The sequence below is a fragment of the Sparus aurata genome, chromosome 4 (assembly GCF_900880675.1).
Source record: "Sparus aurata chromosome 4, fSpaAur1.1, whole genome shotgun sequence".
Taxonomy (NCBI): Eukaryota; Metazoa; Chordata; class Actinopteri; order Spariformes; family Sparidae; genus Sparus; species Sparus aurata.
The window spans coordinates 40,765,142-40,787,844 of NC_044190.1; the positions used below are offsets into that span (position 1 = coordinate 40,765,142).

At 48.9% G+C, this 22,703-nt stretch overlaps 1 protein-coding gene across 7 annotated transcripts in view; it reads left to right on the forward strand.

Moving 5' to 3' along the window:
• Positions 1 to 22,703, forward strand: part of fhod1 (formin homology 2 domain containing 1) — a 49,765-nt gene that overhangs the window by 7,594 nt on the left and 19,468 nt on the right. For all 7 annotated transcript variants that reach the window (XM_030415218.1, XM_030415219.1, XM_030415220.1 and 4 more), the window contains exons 3-10: positions 629 to 693; positions 14,676 to 14,743; positions 14,872 to 14,977; positions 15,746 to 15,840; positions 16,234 to 16,345; positions 16,664 to 16,758; positions 19,709 to 19,852; positions 20,008 to 20,438. In XM_030415218.1, the coding sequence (XP_030271078.1) occupies positions 629 to 693; positions 14,676 to 14,743; positions 14,872 to 14,977; positions 15,746 to 15,840; positions 16,234 to 16,345; positions 16,664 to 16,758; positions 19,709 to 19,852; positions 20,008 to 20,438 (1,116 nt within the window). The remainder of the gene's footprint in view (positions 1 to 628; positions 694 to 14,675; positions 14,744 to 14,871; positions 14,978 to 15,745; positions 15,841 to 16,233; positions 16,346 to 16,663; positions 16,759 to 19,708; positions 19,853 to 20,007; positions 20,439 to 22,703) is intronic.

The window sequence follows — 22,703 nt, forward strand, 5'->3', positions numbered from 1 at the left end:
AGACAGTCCACCCAAACATCCTGCGAGATGCGAGAGTGACTGCAAAGAGTCAGATGGATAGATAACTTTATTAATCCCTGAAGGGACATTTGGTCATCATAGCAGCAGGTACATTCAGTTACAAATATACAGAAATATACAAAATACAAAATAAGTGCAAACAAAGACAGTTGGAGACAATAAGGTCCTTTATACAGTGTGAGTTATGAGCTGCAGCTTTATGTACAGAATATAATATTTCATATTCAGCAGCAGTTATGTGAAACCTCCATGCAGTCGACTCTGATCCCAGCAGCCTCCAGGTTCTGGTTCAGACCCGCGGTCTGACTCTGAGCCTCCAGGTTCTGGTTCAGACCCGCGGTCTGACTCTGAGCCTCCAGGTTCTGCATCAGACCCGCGGTCTGACTCTGAGCCTCCAGGTTCTGGTTCAGACCCGCGGTCTGACTCTGAGCCTCCAGGTTCTGGTTCAGACCCACGGTCTGACTCTGAGCCTCCAGGTTCTGGTTCAGACCCACAGTCTGACTCTGAGCCGGTGCTGGTCGTGTCTCCGTGTCTCTGTCTGGAGAAATGAGTTTCCATCAGATGTTGTGAGCGCTCGGCTCTGACTGTCTCTTGTGTTTTTCCACAGTAAAGGGAAGAAGCCCATCCTGATCCTGAGGACTCAGCTCTCCGTCCGAGTTCACTCCATCCTGGGTAATTATCTCCTCCGTGTGCTCTTATTTCCATCCCTCCGTCTGCTGCTGCAGCAGTGATGACTCAGGGGAAACTCTCACCACAGTGACGTGTTCCGGAGAGGTTTCCTCTGTGAGGCTGCAGCTCCACGTCTGTAGCTTCTCAGCTGTTCTTTTCTTTGTGTAAAAATGAGGTTCGACAACATGTCTTGCTCTTTAAATGTTCCTGATGTTCATGTCTCGTGACTTTATGAGCTCCACAAACATACCCAGAGGTTCTGTGTGGCCCAGTTGGACTGGCTGTGGATCTGCAGACAGTCTGGTGCTTTCCAGCTTTTTGCTTGGGACTCTTGAAAATGTCAGCGACATGTGACCTCCTGGCCCGAGGTTATGGTTCTGATCCGTCCTTAATGTGAGTCATTTGCAGAGCTGCTGGAGGCTGTATGAGGTCGTCAGGCGATGTTTTAAAAGAATATTTAAAAGATATGATCAGATATTCTGATCAGAGAGTGAAGAGACAACAGTGATGATGTCACAGTGTCTCTGTTCTGTGTTGCAGAGGTTTCTACTGCAGTTAGCATGCTAGCAGCTAGCTCCTCACAGCCTCTGTCTCTCAGGTGACAGTCTGACAGCCTGCAGCTTCACTTCACTACTGAGTCTAATAATCATCAACATACGCTCATACTGAACTCAGACCAGTTTCATCTGCTCGTTAACTCGTCTCAACGACAGCCGCTGATGGTTCTGCTGCCTCCTGTCGTTTTGGACCTCCCTTCACTTTCTTCCACAGTAAATGTTTGTAGTGATGTCACACTGACGCTGTCCGCCTCAGAGCTCGCTGTCACTCTGAAGTGATTCTGCTGTCTCTCCTGTCTGAACCTGCAGCAGCTGATCTAATGACTGGATCTGTTTCAGCAGCAGGACGATGATGATGATGATGATGATGATGATGATGTGTTTATTAGGAACTATGAGGAAAGTTCTTCTGTATTTTGCAGTCATGGGACAGCGTCTGTCGTCTGTGATGTGCTGAATGTTTCTGCTGTGACTCACTTATCTTTAATCTTTCTACGTGAACAACAGACCGTCTGTTCTCCGCTCGCTCGCTTCATCGCTCGCTTCATCGTGTGGTCATTAAACTAAAACTGAAATATAAACACATCCTGCAGTAACTGAAGTCAGTGTGTCCCACTGAGTTCAGCTGAATTTCTTCATCTCTTCTGTTTGTGCAGTTTGTGATTGTGACTGACTGGAGGCACATTTCTGATTTGTGATCCTGAGCAGTATAAATTAAGTTGACTGTAAACGTCCAGTCATGTAATTACTGCTTCACTCTGAGCTGCACATTCCTCCTGACACTGACCTGGGGTCAGCCTGTAATCCATGTGCCTGTATCAGTGTTCACACCATCCGTCCTGAGTGATCGATCACAGTGATCAGCTCTTTCTCTCCTCCTCCTCCTCCTCCACCTCCTCCTCTGGCGTGCTGCCTCTCCTCCTCCTCCTCCTCCTCCTCCTCCTCCTCCTCCTCCTCCCCCTCCCCCTCCTCCATCTCCTCCTCCTCCTCTGGCATGCTGCCTCTCCTTCTCCTCCTCCTCCTCTTCCCCCTCTTCCTCCTCCTCCTCCTCCTCCTCCTCTTCCCCCTCTTCCTCCTCCTCCTCCTCTGGCATGCTGCCTCTCCTCGTCCTCGTCCTCCTCCTCCTCTGGCGTGCTGCCTCTCCTCCTCCTCCTCCTCCTCCTCCTCCCCCTCCCACTCCTCCTCCTCCTCCTCTGGCGTGCTGCCTCTCCTCCTCCTCCTCCTCCTCCTCCTCCTCCCCCTCCCACTCCTCCTCCTCCTCCTCTGGTGTGCTGCCTCTCCTCCTCCTCCTCCTCCTCCTCCTCCTCCTCCTCCTCCTCCTCCTCCTCTGGCGTGCTGCCTCTCCTCCTCCCCCTCCTCCCCCTCCTCCTCCTCCTCCTCCTCTGGCGTGCTGCCTCTCCCCTCCTCCTCCTCCTCCTCCTCCTCTGGTGTGCTGCCTCTCCCCCTCCTCCTCCTCCTCCTCCTCTGGTGTGCTGCCTCTCCCCCTCCTCCTCCTCCTCCTCCTCTGGCGTGCTGCCTCTCCTCCTCCTCCTCCTCCTCCTCCTCCTCTGGCGTGCTGCCTCTCCTCCTCCTCCTCCTCCTCCTCCTCCTCCTCTTCTGGCGTGCTGCCTCTCCCCCTCCTCCTCCTCCTCCTCCTCCTCCTCCTCTGGCGTGCTGCCTCTCCTCCTCCCCCTCCTCCTCCTCCTCCTCCTCCTCCTCCTCCTCCTCCTCCTCTGGCGTGCTGCCTCTCCTCCCCCTCCTCCTCCTCCTCCTCCTCTGGCGTGCTGCCTCTCCTCCTCCCCCTCCTCCTCCTCCTCCTCCTCCTCCTCCTCTGGCGTGCTGCCTCTCCTCCCCCCTCCTCCTCCTCCTCCTCCTCCTCCCCCTCCTCCTCCTCCTCCTCCTCCTCCTCCTCCTCTGGCGTGCTGCCACTCCTCCTCCCCCTCCTCCTCCTCCTCCTCCTCCTCTGGCGTGCTGCCTCTCCTCCCCCTCCTCCTCCCCCTCCTCCTCCTCCTCCTCCTCCTCCTCCTCCTCCTCCTCTTCTGGCGTGCTGGCTCTCCTCCTCCCCCTCCTCCTCCTCCTCCTCCTCCTCCTCCTCCTCTGGCGTGCTGCCTCTCCTCCCCCTCCTCCTCCCCCTCCTCCTCCTCCTCCTCCTCCTCTTCTGGCGTGCTGGCTCTCCTCCTCCCCCTCCTCCTCCTCCTCCTCCTCTGGCGTGCTGCCTCTCCTCCTCCTCCTCCTCCTCCTCCTCCTCCTCTGGCGTGCTGCCTCTCCTCCCCCTCCTCCTCCTCCTCCTCCCTCCTCCTCTGGCGTCCTCCCTCTCCTCGTCCTCCTCAGAGGTTTCCCTCTGTGTTTCTGTTTCCGTCTCGCTGCAGACCAAACCTCCACTCTGGTTTCTGGGTTTTTATTTTCAGCCTCGGCCTTTTTTTATAATCTTATCTGAGCATGTTGTGTTCCTGTTGTGTTCCTGTTCACAGCAGCTGGACAAACCCACAGAAAGACTCAGTTAAAGCCTGAGAGGATTCAGCTGTTTGTAACTTTTATTTTCTTTAAGTATTTCAACACAATGCCTGAAGCGTGCCGGCAGGATGTGAAACAGGGAGAGCGGATCCTGTAGATGAACTCCTGAAATCCTTAAAGTTAATAGAGCTCAACAATCTCTTTATCTTTGCACATTATAGTGGAGCTGTTCAGTCCTTTAAAGGAAAACAGAAACTGCTGCCATCATCTAGTTTAAGGCTGTTTGAAGGAACAATGTGTGACTTGGCCTCACATGCAACCTGAAAAACATAAAACACAAAACATGATATCAGTCCAACACACGTGCAGCATGTAGGAAACACACACACACACACACACACACACACACACACACACACACACACACTGAATCAGCCACAGCTCTTCATGTGTTGGACCTGAAGAACCTCGTCAGCCACTCACAGAACACTTTGTGTTTCACAGCCGACGTGTAAATGGACTTTGACATGTGGTGATGTGTGTTGTTGTTGTTGTTGAGCGACGATCAATCAGCTGATCACGATGTCAGTGATGGAGGGAGAGGTGAGGTGGAGAACAGGTGCAGGCAGTCTGCCTGTAGCCTGCTGCTGATTGGACCAGACTGTAACACGTCTTCCTCTCTGAGTCAGAACTGAACACACATGAAACTTCTTAGACTCAGTGTGACCTAAACTTTTTTATTAATATTACCTTCATGACTAAAGTTCTATATATTCACTCAGAAATCAGAGAAAAGGACCATTCAGAACTTCCTTTAGCATCTGCATGTGATCCAGAGCGGCTGGCTGCGGACCGGAGCGGCTCGCTGCGGACCGGAGCGGCTGGCTGCGGACCGGAGCGGGCTCGCTGCGGACCGGAGCGGACCTGTTTTGTATTTTCCTCCCACAGTGTCAGCGTCAAACGGCCCTGTGAGAATCTCACACTGTGATCGTTGACTAAACTTTGTACAGAACCTGACAGACAGCAGCGGATCAGACAGGAGCTCGCTACAGAACGAGTCCAGACGTGCTCAGAGACGCAGCTGTGTTCACAATAACTGTGTTCACTCATTATAACCAGAGAACAAACATCCTGATCATTCGTCCCCTCAGTCTCACAATGGAGGAATGAATCATGTAGAGTTTGTCCTGAAGGTGGCGCTACAGGGAACATGGAGGAGTCATGTAGTCTGAGGGTTCATCCTCTGGAGAGCAGGCTGCAGATCAGGAGCAGTTCATGTAAATCTGTCCTGCAGATTTAACTTCATCAGATTCACCTTTCCTGGAAAACACTGAACTTTCCCAGAGTTCCTGCTGTCGAGCTGCTCCCTCACCCCCTCCCTCCTCCCTCCTCCCTCCCTCACCCCCTCCCTCCTCCCTCCTCCCTCTCACAGCCTGGCATGACCCCGCCCTTCCTGTCCTGAGGGGATTTCCCAGCATGCTTCCTCCTTCAGGCCCTGGCTCTGTGTTAAAGTCACTTCCCGTGCTGCCTTCAGGGTTCCGCTGACTGTAACCGTGACGACATCCTCTCCGTCCTGTTTCTGCTCGCTCGTCTTCTCTGGAACAAACACACCCGCTTTTATCAAACTGATGAGGCAACAAAAGAGAATGAAGTCACAACATGAATGCTGGCTTCTCATTGGTTGAAGGTTGGACAGGTAGAACACAAACATGCAGGTGAGACAGAAACCTGAAGTGAGTCACCGCTGCAGGAGGTCAGGGCAGCGCTGGAGGAGTGAAAGTGTGTGAATTGGACGTCATGGTTCTTTGATGAGTCATGTTGGGTCGCGTCCTCGTCTCCTCTGTCACACCAGCTCCTGAATGGTGCGTTCAGGTGATCGTCCTCCAGTCGTAACATCAGACGCTGATAATCGGCTCCTGTAGGAGTAAATAATGAAGGACGTCATGTGACAAACACTCCGTCATCCCTCAGCCATCACCCTCCTGTGTGCAGCGTCATTAGTATGATGTTTCTGCTCAGTTCTGGTTCTGTTGGTGCTGCTGGGTCCGTCTGTGGCCGTGAGAGATGATCATCATCGTCACTGCTGCTCTGATGGAGCTGTGAGTGTTTGTGTGTCCTGGGAACTGTCTGCTGACGAGCAGCTCCTGAGTGCATCGTCAGTGTGTCTCATACCAGCAGCTGGTTGAATTCAGGCTGAACACTCGTTATTAATGAGTGTCACGATGAAGGGACCCCGCGGCCCCTCTGACGGGGATGTGAACACATGATGAAGACGGGCTAACAGCAGTGCTAATGATGCGTTCAGTGCCAGAGGAAAACTTCCTGCTGGGAAAACAAGAGTTCAGATGGTGACGGCTGAACAGAGTCCAGTCCAGGTCCAGATGTGTTCATGTTGCCACAGTCATGGCTGCTTTATCGGCTTCACATTGAGCTGATTGATTATTGATTGGTTTTACTGATGAAAGCTGAACATGTGAAGTTTTTCTCAGTTCAGTCGTTTGACCTCCAGAGTCGAACTCAATCAACAACAGAGGCACAAACAGGAAATACCACCGAGTTTATCTGGGTCACTTCCTGTCTCTGCAGGATAAACACAGGAATCCTTCAGTCAGCCTGTCTGTCTGACTGTCTGTCTGACTGACTGACTGTCTGACTGACTGTCTGTCTGACTGTCTGTCTGACTGTCTGACTGTCTGTCTGACTGTCTGTCTGTCTGACTGTCTGTCTGACTGTCTGTCTGACTGTCTGTCTGACTGACTGACTGTCTGTCTGACTGACTGTCTGACTGTCTGTCTGACTGACTGACTGACTGACTGTCTGTCTGACTGACTGTCTGTCTGACTGACTGTCTGTCTGTCTGTCTGTCTGACTGACTGTCTGTCTGACTGTCTGTCTGACTGTCTGACTGACTGTCTGACTGACTGACTGACTGACTGTCTGTCTGACTGACTGTCTGTCTGACTGACTGTCTGTCTGTCTGTCTGTCTGACTGACTGTCTGTCTGACTGTCTGTCTGACTGTCTGACTGTCTGTCTGTCTGACTGTCTGACTGACTGTCTGACTGACTGTCTGACTGTCTGTCTGTCTGTCTGACTGTCTGTCTGACTGTCTGACTGTCTGTCTGTCTGACTGTCTGACTGACTGTCTGTCTGTCTGACTGACTGTCTGTCTGACTGTCTGTCTGTCTGACTGTCTGTCTGACTGTCTGTCTGTCTGTCTGACTGTCTGTCTGTCTGTCTGTTTGACTGTCTGTCTGTCTGACTGTCTGTCTGACTGTCTGACTGTCTGACTGTCTGTCTGACTGTCTGTCTGTCTGTCTGACTGTCTGTCTGTCTGTCTGTTTGACTGTCTGTCTGTCTGACTGTCTGTCTGACTGTCTGACTGTCTGACTGTCTGTCTGACTGTCTGTCTGACTGTCTGACTGTCTGACTGTCTGTCTGTCTGACTGACTGACTGTCTGTCTGTCTGTCTGTCTGTCTGACTGTCTGAAGGTTCTAAACAGTGAATATTAGTTGTTTACTGTGACAGCAGACTGAATATGTTTGTCTGAGTGTGACTGAGTGGATGAAGATGTTTGTCCTCCTCTCAGCTGCTGTCTGTAGCTCGTAGTAACAGACTGTCTGACTGGACCTGAATGCAACACGAGTCCTTTGACCTTCACACACACACAAACAGTCTATGTGCGGGAGCGTAGTCAGAAGAGAGGAATGTCACACACACACACACACACACTCTCACAGGTTAGTTCTGATGTCAGCTGTTTGTGTGGGTCTGGACCTCGGACCCTCGGACCTTCGGACCCTCGGACCCTCGGGTCGATGTCTCAGGTTTAGACACCAGGTTCTGTTTCACACGGGTTCTGCTCCCCTGCAGCGTCTCACCTCGTTATTTAAGTCGGTATTCGTTTAGACGTCCGGAGGTCGTCTGTCGTAGCGGGAAGTTTCTGTTGATGAGTGAAAAGTCTAAATGAAGACGAGAGGAATGAGGTGAAACGGGCTCAGTGATTCTGACATTACTGACCCAGTTCATATGAACAGTGAGCGTGCAGCCGGTTCTGACAGGTACCAGCACTCACCTGTTCACTGAACAAGCAGCAGACGACAGGAGGGAGTCCTTAACCCTCCTCCTCTCTGTCCTCTGACAGATGCATCATGGGAGATGAGGTGATGCTCTCATGTTAGCTGATGATCACCTCTTCAGTTGCACCTGTTGTCCAAACTGCCTCGATGTCTCAGATTTCACCTCCTGAGGATTTAATCTCACCGGCATCAGTGAGCCAGTAAACATGCAGCGTGCTTGTTGTGCCAGCATGTAACAGTGGTGGTGATTGGCTGTCTGCAGGCTGCAGCATGGACACGGGCTCGCCACGCGTGTGTGTCACATGATCTATTGTTCAAACATATTTCAATAAGAGGTTTTGTTGAGGAGCCGTTGTGGAATGAAGGTATCAGCCCACCATCATCTGTCAGTCCATCCTGAGTATTTCCTCCCTCGTCGTTGACTTGCAGGCGCGTCTGTGTGTGACGCTGCTGATTGTGTGAGCAGCCTGCTGATGTTATCATGACTAATGGTGTGTATTAGTGAGGTGAACTGGTTCCAGACGGCTGCGAGGCTGCTCAGTGTCGCTGTGTGAACAACAGGATGAATAATGATGTTTCTGTTCGACCACAATACCCAACAGAGTTAAAGACAGACTGAGAGACCTGCACAGCAGCACTGGAGAACTCTGCAGCTGCTCCGAGAAGGAAAAGAAGAAATTCTTCCTGTCCTCCTGCATGTGGACCCACATACACACTGACTGGATGCAGAGTTGGATCAGCGCAGCATGAAGACAGATGACGTGTGTCAGTTTCTGATGAGTCTCCTGTGAGTTCGGCTCTGAGCTGGAGCTCTGACGTCCTCGTCTTATTTTTAGCTCTGTGATTCAGTGTTTCAGCTTCTGTGGTGAAACGTTTCAACAGTGGTGAAATATTTTGGGAGCGATGGTTTCCACTGGGCTCCGGCCCAGCGGGGCGGACAGACGGAGTTCCTCACTGTGGACAGATTGCAGTAAAACACAGCGGCTCTTTGTTCCCAGGATGCTGCTGAACATCCTCCGTCTGAGTTTCATTGAACTTGTTGTTGAACACTTTGTGTCTGTCCGGCGCTCAGCTCTGTAATGTGTCTCAGCTGTTTGTTTCAGATATCACAAACTCTCCATCTGTCATCTGTTCGCCTGTAATTTAGTCTGAAATGAGAAGTCACGTCGCCCCCGGCCTCCCACAGAGCAATTACATCTCTTTAGTGTTGAGCCTCTGAAAACACGTGTTCTGTGTGCCCACTGTTCAAACTCTCAGGGACATTTTCAACAACATTCAGAGTGAAGGTGAAGCATGTGGCAGCACAGCGTGACCATGTTACAGCTTTGTAAAAATAGTTTCAGTGTGCTCCTCTCGGGCCGGTTGCATCTACAGGGCAGCCGCCTGCTCTCAGGCCAACCCGACCCGACCCGACCCGACCCGACCCGACCCGACCCGACAGTTGCTCCAGCTGCACAGTCTGGACTTCACTGAGACCAGGTGTGAATGTTACACCTGGAGCGGAGCAGCGTAGAGGTAACGTGCACTCACCTGCAGTCTGAAACCAACAAAGAGCTGATTTAATTCAGGAACCATCTGATTGAAGAATAAACGAGCGACGTGGCGACTCGGCACACGATTCAGACCTTCACTCAGTCTCAAGTTTGACGTGAGTGATTCATCATTTCTCTGCTTTTTCTCGTCACACTGACGATTCACAGTGAACACAAACAGATAATAATTGAAGCAGTGAAATTTGTGTTTGCATCACATCTCCTGGTCCCTGTGCAGACGGCTGTCAGGAGGTCAGCTGTGAACTCTCTGTGGCCTCTTTAAGATGCCCTGCTGTCTGCTGGTGGCCTCCTCTCTGCTCACTGTGCTGATGTGCAGGTTGGACGGCTGATTTATTGATTCCATCGATGTGAAAATGTCTCATCCAGCTGTGAACTGTCTGCACAGTCAGGAAACAGCAGCCTCCAGCATAACGTCCGGCTATTTCTGTCCCAGAATGTGAGCTGCTGGTGTGAAGAGACACTGAGACACCAGATTACAGATGAGTCTTAATGAACCGGACCGACCCGTCCTCTCTGCAGGAGTCTGAAGACTCGCCCGGCATTAGTTTGCTTTTACTGGTTTATTTGACAGGAACGATCCGTGGAGGCATAGTGACGTCTGAATAAAACTCAGCTGGGTTGATGTCTAAAGGACTTTAGAGGAATGTTACAGCCTCCTTTGATAATTGAAACCCTGGGCTCAGAGGGCTGAAGGAAGCAGCATGGTCAAGACGCCACACTCAGTGTAAACAATTAAACAAGCTTTATTAAGAAATTCTGAAAAGAAAAACCAAGAGCAAACAAAAGAGGGCTGAAGATCCCGGCTAAACGTGGGACGTTCCCGCACCTGAACTACCCAGAGGAAAACTAAACCTACAACACAAGAGGTGAATAAGTGGACTAGCGGTAACCTCCAGCTCAAAGGAATACAACAGACTGAGATGACAACCAGGCCAGCACCTGAAGTGCCCAAACCTCAGTCAAACAGAGAGAACCCTCCTCAGGTGTGCTGCTGTGTGTGAGGCCCTGTTCTCACCACAGGAAGACGCAGATATTTCCCTGCAGTTTGGCCTCTCATTTACATGAAAACCCAGTTTTTATCACAGAAAACGATTCTTTCTAAAAACTCTGGTTATGTGTTGCCGTGTCAACTGGGAGAAACGATTTCAGGTTCTCAAACGTCACATTATGCGCCAGAAAATGCTTAACGTCATGTTAGTGCCCTACGTTTACCGTTTGTTTGAAAGGAACAGGAAGTCGCTCGTGTTATTCTTGTTGTCGATTCTGAGGAGCCAGAGCACTGGTTACCCTCAGGTGTGCTCAGGTAGAGAAGGAGGAGGGTGCTATGAGAAAACATAGAGAGAGGAGACACAACAGAACACACACCAGACACACACTCGAAGAATAAAACACGTGATCAAACTCTCAAATCCATGAAGACGAGCAGCAGAACAGAGACGGAGAGAGGGAGCCTCTTTATAAAGCATGTGACCTGCTGACCCAGGCCCAGCTCGAGATGAGTTCCCTCTGGTGCTGACAGCTCTGGACTTTGTTGTGTTGGGTGTCAAAGTCCAGTCTGGACTCTGATGTGCAGAGTAAATGAATCTATGTTGAGACAGTCAGCAGCATCTCACCTCTTCAGCTGACGTGATGGATGGATGTACATGAGCTTCCTGTTTCCTGCTCTGTAAACAGCGAGAGGACGAGCGAGCGGCGACTCTGCTGTCCTGCACAGAGGACACGAGTCCACGTGGAAGCAGACTCAGACACCGGTGCTGTGGGTTCACATGGAGAACAGGTTTCATTAGACACGCGTTCTCTGTGTGTTTCTGTGTCTGAAGAAGAGTAGAAACTTTATTGTCATTGCACATCAAGTATACAATGAAATTGCAGTGCTTCTCTGGTCAGTGCAGTAGAAATATCAAAACAGAAATAAATAAAAATAGCATAAAATAAATAAAAGGATTAAAAGGGGATAAACAATATATACATCATTTATACTCAGGCATAGTCTTTATGAGTTCAGGGTCCTGATGGTCCAGGGAAGGAAACTGTTTCTGAGTCTGTGAGTCCTAACCCCTCCAGAGGACAGGACAGGAGGTAGACCCGGTGCTGTCCTGGGTGTGAGAGGTCTGCCACAGAGCAGTCGGCATACCAGGCTGTAATGCAGCACGTCAGGACGCTCTCTGTGGTGCTGCAGTGAAAGGCCACTAACAGTTTCTCCTCCAGATGGTTCCTTCTAAGTCTCCTTAGAAAGTGCAGTCGCTGTCGGGCCTGTTTTACCACCGCAGGTGTGTTTGCAGTCCAGGAGAGGTCCTCAGTTAAATGTGTCCCCAGGGATTTAAAGGAGGGTTGGGGGTTCAGTTACTTCGGGGCAGCAGTCTTTGGGACAGGGGTGATGGTGGCCTGGGACAGTGAGAGGTTGAACAACCTGGTCAGGACTCCCACTAGCTGGTCGGCACAGGCACAAAGTACCTTTCCGAGTACTCCATCCGGTCCGGCGGCTTTCCTGGTGTTCCCAGTCTTCAGCACCTGCCTCACCTGGTGCTCCTGGAGTGTGAGCGTGCTGTGACTGCAGGTCTGTGGTGGCCGTGCTGCTGTGTGAGAGAAAAGAGATGATTTAATTCCTCTGCCAGCGAGGCGTCAGCGGTGGTAGTGACCACCGAACGCGCTTGTCCTCTGTAACATTATCAGTGCAGGTCTTTACGTAGAACAGAACAGTTCTGTGTACTCCTGCAGATCTGGATGTTCAGATATACTCCACTCAGTGTTCTCGAAGCAGGAGAGTGCTCCTTCAGGTCAGGTTTTAATGTGCTTTGAGGCAGGTTTGGATTTCTTTCTGAGGGGTGTATGCAGGGACCAGAAGCAGTGAGAGGTGTTGGAGGGGTACAGCTCTGTAGGCTTGCTTCAGACTGGAATAAACACGGTCATATGTTTTTCTTCCCTCTGGTGGAGCACTGTAGGTACAGAACAAAGTTAGGGAGCACAGTGTTAAGGCAAGCTTGGTTGAAGTCCCCAGCAATAATCAAAGCTCCCTCTGGATGGGTCTGCTGGTTTATAGTGGTGTGACCTCCATGTGGTCCCGTGTCTCCTGTGGTGGACTCGTCCAGAGTCTCAGTAATCAGAGTAAACAGCTGACTGCTGCCTGTCTTTCAGTGTTTCCTGCTGCAGAAGTTTCACAATAAGAGCTCATGCTTTTGACAGCTTTTGTTTTCTCTAAGTTTTTGCTGCTGTAGATGTTTCTGTTCTCCAGCTGAGAGAGAGAGAGAGAGTGTGTGTGTGTGTGTGTGTGTGTGTGTGTGTGTGTGTGTGTGTGTGTGTGTGTGAGAGAGAGAGAGAGAGAGAGTGTGTGTGTGTGTGTGTGAGAGAGTGTGTATAAACAGTGCACTTCCTTGTTGTCTTTAGATGTCATGAGCCAGTAATCGATGCCAACATCTCTCAGCCAATCAAAATGTTGATGTGTTGTATAATTACATCACACAAAAATACTCAGATTACAGACACAGAACAGGAGTATAAATACTCAGATTACAGACACAGAACAGCAGTATAAATACTCAGATTACAGACACAGAACAGCAGTATAAATACTCAGATTACAGACACAGAACAGCAGTATAAATACTCAGATTACAGACACAGAACAGGAGTATAAATACTCAGATTACAGACACAGAACAGCAGTATAAATACTCAGATTACAGACACAGAACAGCAGTATAAGTACTCAGATTACTTACACAGAACAGGAGTATAAATACTCAGATTACAGACACAGAACAGCAGTATAAGTACTCAGATTACAGACACAGAACAGGAGTATAAATACTCAGAACTGAGCTGGATGCACTTGATGATTGACAGGCTGATGAAGATGAGCACAGACACCTCGTCTGTCTGATTTTGGATGTAAAGAGTTAAAAAGAGCTCAGTGGTGATTTATGCTTGCTGTTGCCATGACAGCAGACTCCCATGACTTCCTGTGGTGACTGACTGTAACTATTCTGTTTCAAATCCTCTTTGTTCCTTTGATATGTATCACTGAGTGGTTCTCAGTTCACTGTGTTAGTTTCTGTCTGTCCCATGATGAACCTGATGGAGGACGAGAGGAGCCTGAAGAGAACCTGAAGAGAACCTGAAGAGAACCTGTGTGATCAGTCGGATCCTCATGTTGGAGTTGTTACATCGGTTCTTACGTCTCAATAAGACGTTTTACATCAGAGTCAGTGTGTTGCTGCAGAGCTGCAGAGCTGCAGCTCTGTGAAGGAGTCTTTAACAGTTTTACTCCAGTATGACTGTTGGATACTTTTTCAACACTGGTAGTAGCCTACTGTTAGCAGTGTTAGCATTGTTAGCATTGTTAGCGTTGTTAGCAGTGTTAGCGTTGTTAGCAGTGTTAGCGTTGTTTGCAGTGTTAGCAGTGTTAGCGTTGTTAGCAGTGTTAGCGTTGTTTGCAGTGTTAGCGTTGTTAGCAGTGTTAGCAGTGTTAGCGTTGTTAGCAGTGTTAGCGTTGTTAGCAGTGTTAGCGTTGTTTGCAGTGTTAGCAGTGTTAGCGTTGTTAGCAGTGTTAGCGTTGTTAGCAGTGTTAGCGTTGTTTGCAGTGTTAGCAGTGTTAGCGTTGTTAGCAGTGTTAGCGTTGTTTGCAGTGTTAGCGTTGTTAGCAGTGTTAGCAGTGTTAGCATTGTTAGCGTTGTTAGCAGTGTTAGCAGTGTTAGCGTTGTTAGCAGTGTTAGCGTTGTTAGCAGTGTTAGCAGTGTTAGCGTTGTTAGCAGTGTTAGCGTTGTTAGCAGTGTTAGCAGTGTTAGCGTTGTTAGTGGCGGTGTGTATATCTGTGTGTTGTTCAGTTGATGACTCTCTTTGAGTTTCTCTCTCCTGCTTTAAGAACTTAGAAAGTAAAGCTGAGAGTTTTAAATCTCTGAACTTCACGATGAGTCGGCGGTCCTGACCTCCGGGAGAAACCAACAGGAGGTAGTTTGATTCTTCTGTAAAAGGAGCAGGAGGGTTTAAAGTCACCCTGAAAACCTCCAGGTGTTCAGGTTGTGTGTTTGAATGTGTTCTCTTGGATCGGCTCTGAACTGACAGCTGAGCCGCTCAGGATCAACACACGGGAGGAAAATCAAGCAGTTGTTGTCAGCTTTAACAGAAGTTGATGTAAAGAGGAGGAATCTGTCAGATATTCATAAACGTTAAATATTCAGATTTTATCACCTGAAATTGAGCCTTCTCACACCTGTTGAGGTGCAGACAGAGAACCATCCTAGATGATGTAGTACCACTGTGACTCCCAACTCTCCTCGCTGATCATCTCCAGCTGATCGAGTCTCCCAGCGCCACATGGTGACGGACTGAAGTGACTTCCTGTGTTTCTTCTTCTTGTGTTTCAGAGAAGCTGTATAACTCTCACGGTCCAGAGCTCAGACGCTCCCTCTTCTCTCTCAAACAGCTGTTCCAGGTAACACACACACACACACACACACACACACACACACACACACCTGTCAGTAACAGCAGTGCTGATCTGAACCTGAAGGACCTCACAACATGTAGTGAGTGACGGACGTCTCCTCCGTCTGTCTGCAGGATGATAAAGACCTGGTCCCAGAGTTCGTGGCCTCTGAAGGTCTGACGTGTTTCGTTAAAGTCGGAGCGGAAGCCGACCACAACTACCAGAACTACATCCTGAGAGGTGAGAGTCCAACCAGAGTGTGTCAGACACTGATCCCCTGTCAGCACTCACTGAACCACTGCTGCAGCCTCTGACCCGTCTGTCTCTGTCTGACCCGTCTGTCTCTGTCTGACCCGTCTGTCTCTGTCTGACCCGTCTGTCTCTCTCTGACCCGTCTGTCTCTCTCCGACCCGTCTGTCTCTCTCTGACCCGTCTGTCTCTCTCTGACCCGTCTGTCTCTCTCCGACCCGTCTCTCTCTGTCCGACCCGTCTGTCTCTCTCTGACCCGTCTGTCTCTCTCCGACCCGTCTGTCTCTCTCTGACCCGTCTGTCTCTCTCTGACCCGTCTGTCTCTCTCCGACCCGTCTCTCTCTGTCCGACCCGTCTGTCTCTCTCTGACCCGTCTGTCTCTCTCCGACCCGTCTGTCTCTCTCCGACCCGTCTGTCTCTCTCCGACCCGTCTGTCTCTCTCTGACCCGTCTGTCTCTCTCTGACCCGCCTGTCTCTGTCTGACCCGCCTGTCTCTGTCTGACCCGTCTGTCTCTCTGACCCGCCTGTCTCTGTCTGACCCGTCTGTCTCTGTCTGACCCGTCTGTCTCTCTCCGACCCGTCTGTCGCTGTCTGACCCGTCTGTCTCTGTCTGACCCGCCTGTCTCTGTCTGACCCGCCTGTCTCTCTCTGACCCGTCTGTCTCTCTGACCCGTCTGTCTCTGTCTGACCCGTCTGTCTCTGTCTGACCCGTCTGTCTGTCTGACCCGTCTGTCTCTGTCTGACCCGTCTGTCTCTCAGCCCTCAGTCAGATCATGCTGTTTGTCGACGGGATGAACGGGGTGATAAATCACGGTGAGACGGTTCAGTGGCTCTACACGCTGACAGGAAGTCTGGTGAGTTCAAGCTACGATCAATATATTTCTGATGGTTCAGATCATGTCAGGTTTGGACTGATTGATCGACTGATTGATTCAGTGATATAAAGTACTGCCTGTTTGTTTGAATCCAGTTGAGATTTCAGATTGATTGATAGATTTTTAACAATTGAATCCATCAATCAGTATTCTTCTGCTCGTCCAGGTGACGTTAATGAACCAACATGTAACAAACACCTGAGAAGTTCTGTGTGTTTTAATCAGCTCAGTGGAGTTTGAGTCTGACCGCTGAGATCAGACAGTGTTAGAGTCTCCTCAGTAGAAGAAGTGACTCACACTGGACTCAGTGTTGGACCTTCAGAACCGTGGCGCCCCCTGGTGGACTGACCATGTGTGTGTGTGTGTCTGCAGTCTCGTCTGGTGGTGAAGACGTCTCTGAAGCTGCTCATCGTCTTTGTGGAGTATTCAGAGGCCAACAGTCCTCTGCTGATCGACGCCGTCAACACAGTGGACGAGAAGAGAGGTACACACACACGCACACACACACACACACATGCACACATGTACACACACACATACACACACTCACACACACACACATGCACACACACACACACACACACACACACACAGCTTGTCTTCAGCTTCAGGCACTGAAGACAATAAACAAACAGACAACAGATAAAGTGGGATGAAACCTTCACGTGAGACAAAATGAAGAATTGCTGATTTCTTTTCTTCCAGTCGACTCGTTTCAGCTCTAATTAAGACTAATTATCATTGATGAGGTCACTCAGACTGTGATGATGTCATGACAGAGTTCAGTGTTAATGTGCTGCAGGTGAGAAGCCGTGGAGTTACCTGATGGAAGTTCTGGAGGAGAGGAACGGGTCGGACACAGAGCTGCTCATGTTCACCATGACGCTGATCAACAAGGTAAACAAACAGTCAGCAAGGTCAACAAACAGTCAGCCAGGTAAACAAGCAGTCAGCCAGGTAAACAAGCAGTCAGCCAGGTAAACAAGCAGTCAGCCAGGTAAACAGTCAGCCAGGTAAACAAGCAGTCAGCCAGGTAAACAAGCAGTCAGCCAGGTAAACAGTCAGCCAGGTAAACAAGCAGGCAGCCAGGTAAACAGTCAGCCAGGTAAACAAACAGTCAGCCAGGTAAACAGTCAGCCAGGTAAACAGTCAGCCAGGTAAACAGTCAGCCAGGTAAACCCCGGAGTCATAGACCAGAGGCCTGTACTGTGAAGCCAGTTTAGTGTGTTAGCAGGTATGTTGAGTCTAAAGCCAGGCTTCCCTGAACTACAAAGGTGGCTCTCTTTAACCCGGCTAGATCACCATGGTAACTTATGCTTAGCTCATAACCTGGTCCCGACCAGGTTCTGTTCAGAGTTTCAGCTTAAAATAAAAGCGCCGCTGTTTCACTGTGTAACTCATTCGGAGATGGCGTCACCATCCATTGAGAACCCGGTGGACCTGGGAGCAAGAATAATTCATGAAATTCTCTGTGAGCGATATAGATTTTCAGCCGAGGGAATACGGTACATTTGCTCACTTATTGAGCCGAGTGTCAGGAATGCCACTGAAGAAGCTGTGCGCTCACTGTCGGGCAAAATGTTTGTGTAGCCCTTCGTTTTGTTGCCACGGGAACCTTCTTACATTCAGTTGGTGATGCAGAAAATCTGAGCAAGAACACACACTGACAAAATGATGGGGCAGCTCGGCTACATACCACTCTGAATGATGTTTCTGTATTTGGCTCTAACTTGCTGCCATGTCCGACTGCTGCTTCCACATCTTAATAAAATGCAATATGAAATATTAATTAGGCCAACCTAGTATTTATCTGTCACAGATAATGAGTAAAGTTAATGATTTCTTTGATGTGGCCATGAATAAACTGATGAACTGATCAATGTTTCAGCCGTTGTAGGGCAGTGTGCCCAAACACAAATCTGACAGGCTGGAGCTGTTTTCACTGTCAGAAAGCTCTTTATTGTCATTGTACAGGGACAGTAGCTACATTTACTTGTTCATCCCGACACAGTGATACAATAAAAAACACTGATCATTTATAGCCGACGCACACTCAGTCTCGCTTTCAATAAAACACACACGTGCATTCTATAACTGAGATCAGTAAAATGTGAAAACAATATCGACATCATTCAAAAATGAAAAAAGATAGTTGTTGCTTCAGTGTATTTATTTTTTAAATGGATGAGGGTTAATATGTAAAAGTTGCACAATGTTGAGCTTTCAGAAATGAAAACACTAAGGGCTTAATATAATACTGATCATAATATTAATCATTGTTAACTTACACATTTACACGGTCAGCAGTTTTCTGCCAGCAGCCTCCCTCGCTCTGTTGGCGGCGACAGTGTTACTTTCTGATTGTGTCCTTGAATTCTTCATAGTCCTGCATAATAAGAATCTGCTCATCTTGAGTAAAATATGTGGCCCGGGATCGATCCATTTTCACACGGAAGTAGAATAATATGACGTCAAACGCCCCCTTTTATGTGAACGCGCAGAGCACAAAGCAGAGAACCGGACTTGACAAAGTAAGTTGATAACCACCGTCGCAGTACCGTTTAACTCTGATTGGGGACTCTGGGCTTTGTTGAGCTGCATCATGAGCACAAAGCCTGGCTATGTTGAGCCCCCTTCACAGTACAGGCCTCTGGTCTTTACCGCTGTAAATCACCTCTGTACGGAGTCCTCCGTCCACACCTGTTCACTGGTGACTCCACCTGGGATCTCAGGTTGCAGTCTCCCGCCAGTTTATAAGTCCACTTCGTTCCACAGCTAACTGAGCTACTTACTAACTGTGTGTGTGTGTGTGTGTGTGTGTGTGTGTGTGTGTGTGTGTGTGTGTGTGACAAAACATGTCAAAGTTTACAAATCCAGTAAACATTAAGAAAAGTGAAGAAAGTCAGCAGTCTCCCTGAAGTCTGAAGTGAAACACTGTCTAGAACACGTTCTTAACTATTTGTGTTTTCTTGTTCATTCGGCAAACGTTATAAATGGATATATTTATTTATTTGTGTATAAAATGTGGTATCCGTCACGCTGCACATGGTGAATTGGGGTTATGTGGGACACTTCACTGTTCATGTTGGATTGAACACACTCAGTGTTATTATCTGTTCTAACAAAATGTAGTCATCAGCACTTTTCTCTATCAGCTAAGCTTGGAAATGGTGTCTTGTGTCTTTAACTGTGCAAGTCTTTGCTTTGAACTTAAATGTGAAGATTTTCCCTGTGAATGAGAACTCAGAGGGTCGTCTGGTGATTAGATTGAAACAGACAGATTTTTGATTTATAACAACAGCACATGAACTCTGTTTTATCCTCTGCATGTGACACAGCTGCCACTGAGCAGTTTCTCTTCTTTTAATAAAGTTTTATTGCTACCAATCAACTCGAAATGTTCTCAACATGCTCCACTTTCTGGAGGAACAATTTTGGACTTTGTCAAAGGTCAGAATGATAGAGTTTATTCACTTTGGAGGTGATTGTGAGGTGAGATTTCTCCACTTTGCTGCAGTGACATGTAACCAAATTTGTACCAGAGGTAGAATAAGACACGAGGAAGAAGATGGAAAGACATTGATGAGCTAAACTATGAAGGAATTGCTCCTAAACACTTTCTGGAGGACACTTGGTCAAATTTCACCTCCGATCCATCCCATTCATTTTGCAGGCCTGCCTCTGACCCAACCCAAACCCTAGGTCCAGGTATGGGAAGTTTATAAAAAGTGTCACTACAAACAGCAGAAACATGCTCCTAAACACCTCCTGGGGGAAAATATTGGCCCTGACAGCCAAGTTTCAGCTCCGATCCATCCCAGTCACTGTGGGTGTGTTTGTGTGTCAGACTCTAGCAGTGCTCCCTGACCAGGACTCGTTCTACGATGTGACTGACAGTCTGGAGCAGTTGGGGATGGAGACAATCATCCACAAACACATGAACAACAAGGGGACAGAACCGGACCTTCGAGCTCAGTTCACCATCTATGAGGTAACAACGAGCAGAGCAGCAGCAGGTCGTAGGCTCTCTGGTGAAACAGCTGTTGTGTAGATTAATTATAGTAATTCTAAATGATTGAAGGTTATTGCAGTGTTCGGCTCCTGTTGTTTTACTAAATGAATCATTTGTGTGTGTGTGTGTTGCAGACAGCTCTGAAGTACGAGGACGGTGAGATCGACGACTCCTCCCTTCACCTCCGTAAAGAGAGAAGAAAGATGGCTGCCGGCGATCAAGAGGGAAGAAAGAGCCGCCGCACGTCCAGCCAAAACCTCCCTGACCTTCTGTCCTACTCTGCAGGCTCCTCCCCCTCTGCCTCTCCCACCCCCCCCACCTTCCTCTCCCCCTCCACCGCCACCAACAACCCCCTCTCTCCCGCCATCTCCTCCGCCTCCTCCTCCAGCCCCACAGCAGGTTTAGGCAGCAGGGCCTCGTCTCCTCTGACCTCCGACCCAGGGAGCGCCTCCTCTAGTCCAGCCGGGTCCCAGCGAGGGTCTCCTCTGCCCCCTCACACAGCTCCCAACAGTGCCACCACCACCACCACCACGCCAGAGGAGGAAGCAAAGACACCGATCAGCCCGTAAGTTCAAGAGAGAAATCAATATCTACTATACTCCATATAGTATAATATATATATAATATATAATATATACTCCATATCAATTTTTTTATTGCCAGAAGTATTCGCTCACCTGCCTTGACTCGCATATGAACTTGATTGACATCCCATTCTTAATCCATAGGGTTTAATATGACGTCGGTCCCTTTGCAGGAGTGTTTATGGGAATTTGTGACCATTCTTCCAGAAGTACATTTGTGAGGTCACACACTCAGTGCGTTCACATGACACTCGAGAAAACAGAATTACTGTGTTAGTCCGACTATGATGGGATGTTTAAGATGCATGTATACACCTTAGTCTGACTAAAATCGTACTGGATCAGATTTCTCATAGTCGGATTAAAACACCCAGATATTTGATTGCCAGTCACATTACTCCTGCATGTATACGTTCCATCAGATCCGATTCGGATCGGATCGGCGCAAGATTTCTTTCCTGGAGCCGTGAGGCGGAAGTAGAAGGACGACGGCGTCTTTCCTCCGAAACATGCTCCGGCCAATGATTGGATTTTCTCACCAGCATGTATACTTGATTGAGTAGCATAGTTGAACTATGGCTGTAATCTGACTAAGATGTGCATGTAAACGTACTGAGTGATGTTGGAAGGGAAGGCCTTGAGGTCAGGACTCTGTGCAGGCCAGTCAAGTTCATCCACACCAAACTCTGTCCTCCATGTCTTTATGGAGCTGCTTTGTGCACTGGTGCACAGTCATGTTGAACAGGATGGGACCATCTCCAAACTGTCCCACAGCATGGACTTGTCCAACATCTCTGGGTATGCTGAAGCATTCAGAGTTCCTTTCACTGGAACTAAGGGGCCAAGCCCAGCTCCTGAAAATAACCCCACACCAGAATCCCCCTCCACCAAACTTTACACTCGGCACAATGCAGTCAGACAGGTAGCGTTCTCCTCGCAACCGCCAAACCCAGACTAACCCATCAGATTGTCAGATGGAGAAGTGTGATTCGTCACTCCAGAGAACACGTCTCCGCTGCTCTAGAGTCCAGTGTCAGCGTGCTTTACACCACTGCATCTGACGCTTTACATTGCACTTGCTGATGTTTGGCTTGGATGCAGCTGCTCGGCCATGGAAACCCATTCCATGAAGCTCTCTACTGTTCTGGAGCTAATCTGAAGGCCACATGAAGTTTGGAGGTCTGTAGTGATTGACTCTGCAGAAAGTTGGCGACCTCTGCGCACTCTGCGCCTCAGCAGCCGCTGACCCGCTCCGTCAGTTTACGCTGCATACCACTTCATGGCTGAGTTGCTGTCGTTCCCAATCGCTTCCACTTTGTTATAATACCACTGACAGCTGACTGTGGAATATTTAGGAGCGAGGAAACTTCACGACTGGACTTGTGTCACAGGTGGCATCCTATCACAGAACCACGCTGGAATTCACTGAGCTCCTGAGAGCGACACATTCTTTCACATGTTTGTAGAAACAGTCTGTGTGTCTAGTAGCTGCTAACACCTGATTTCAATCATTTGGATGGGTGAGTGAATACTTTTGGCAATATAGTGTATGTATATACATACACAAAGATTGTCCTAAATCAAAGAAATGAAATGAACTGTTTCTGAGATGATAAAATACAGCCAGTATGAACTGACTGCTCTGACTGTCTGTGGGTTCAACTCAGGAAGTTGAATGTCTTTTGACTGTGTTGCAGGAAAGAGTCCTAAAACCCAGAGATCAGTTAGCATGTTAGCATTTTAGCACTTCCTGTTCCCTTGACTCAAACTCTGTGAGTTGAATGTGTTTTCAGTTAAAATATCGAACTCAATAATCCCACAGAGGGAACCAGAGTGATGCTATATTCAGTAAACTACAAGAACACACCATCACTGCAGCTCTGTACTAAAATATGTTGCACAGGTAACAACAGTTGAGTCATTGTGTCATTGAAAATCTTGTTTTTGGCACCCGGCTCATTAAAAAGAGGAAGTGAGCATTATAAGTGTGTGCCCGGTGTTCCGGTGGGACCGGTGCCCGCTGCAGCTGCTGCTCTCTGAGCTTTACCAAGTTTAGACTGACGACTGAGGAACGTGTTTTATTTGGAAACAGCGTCTCTGAGTTCAACCAGCAGGAATGTTTGTCCTCACATGAAGAACATTTCTGCTCATGTTTGGTCTGAGCACAGTAATCTGAGCGGCACAGCTCCAGCTCATTATTTCAGTCAACGACATCCATTCAACATGCACAGGTGACAGCTGACTCA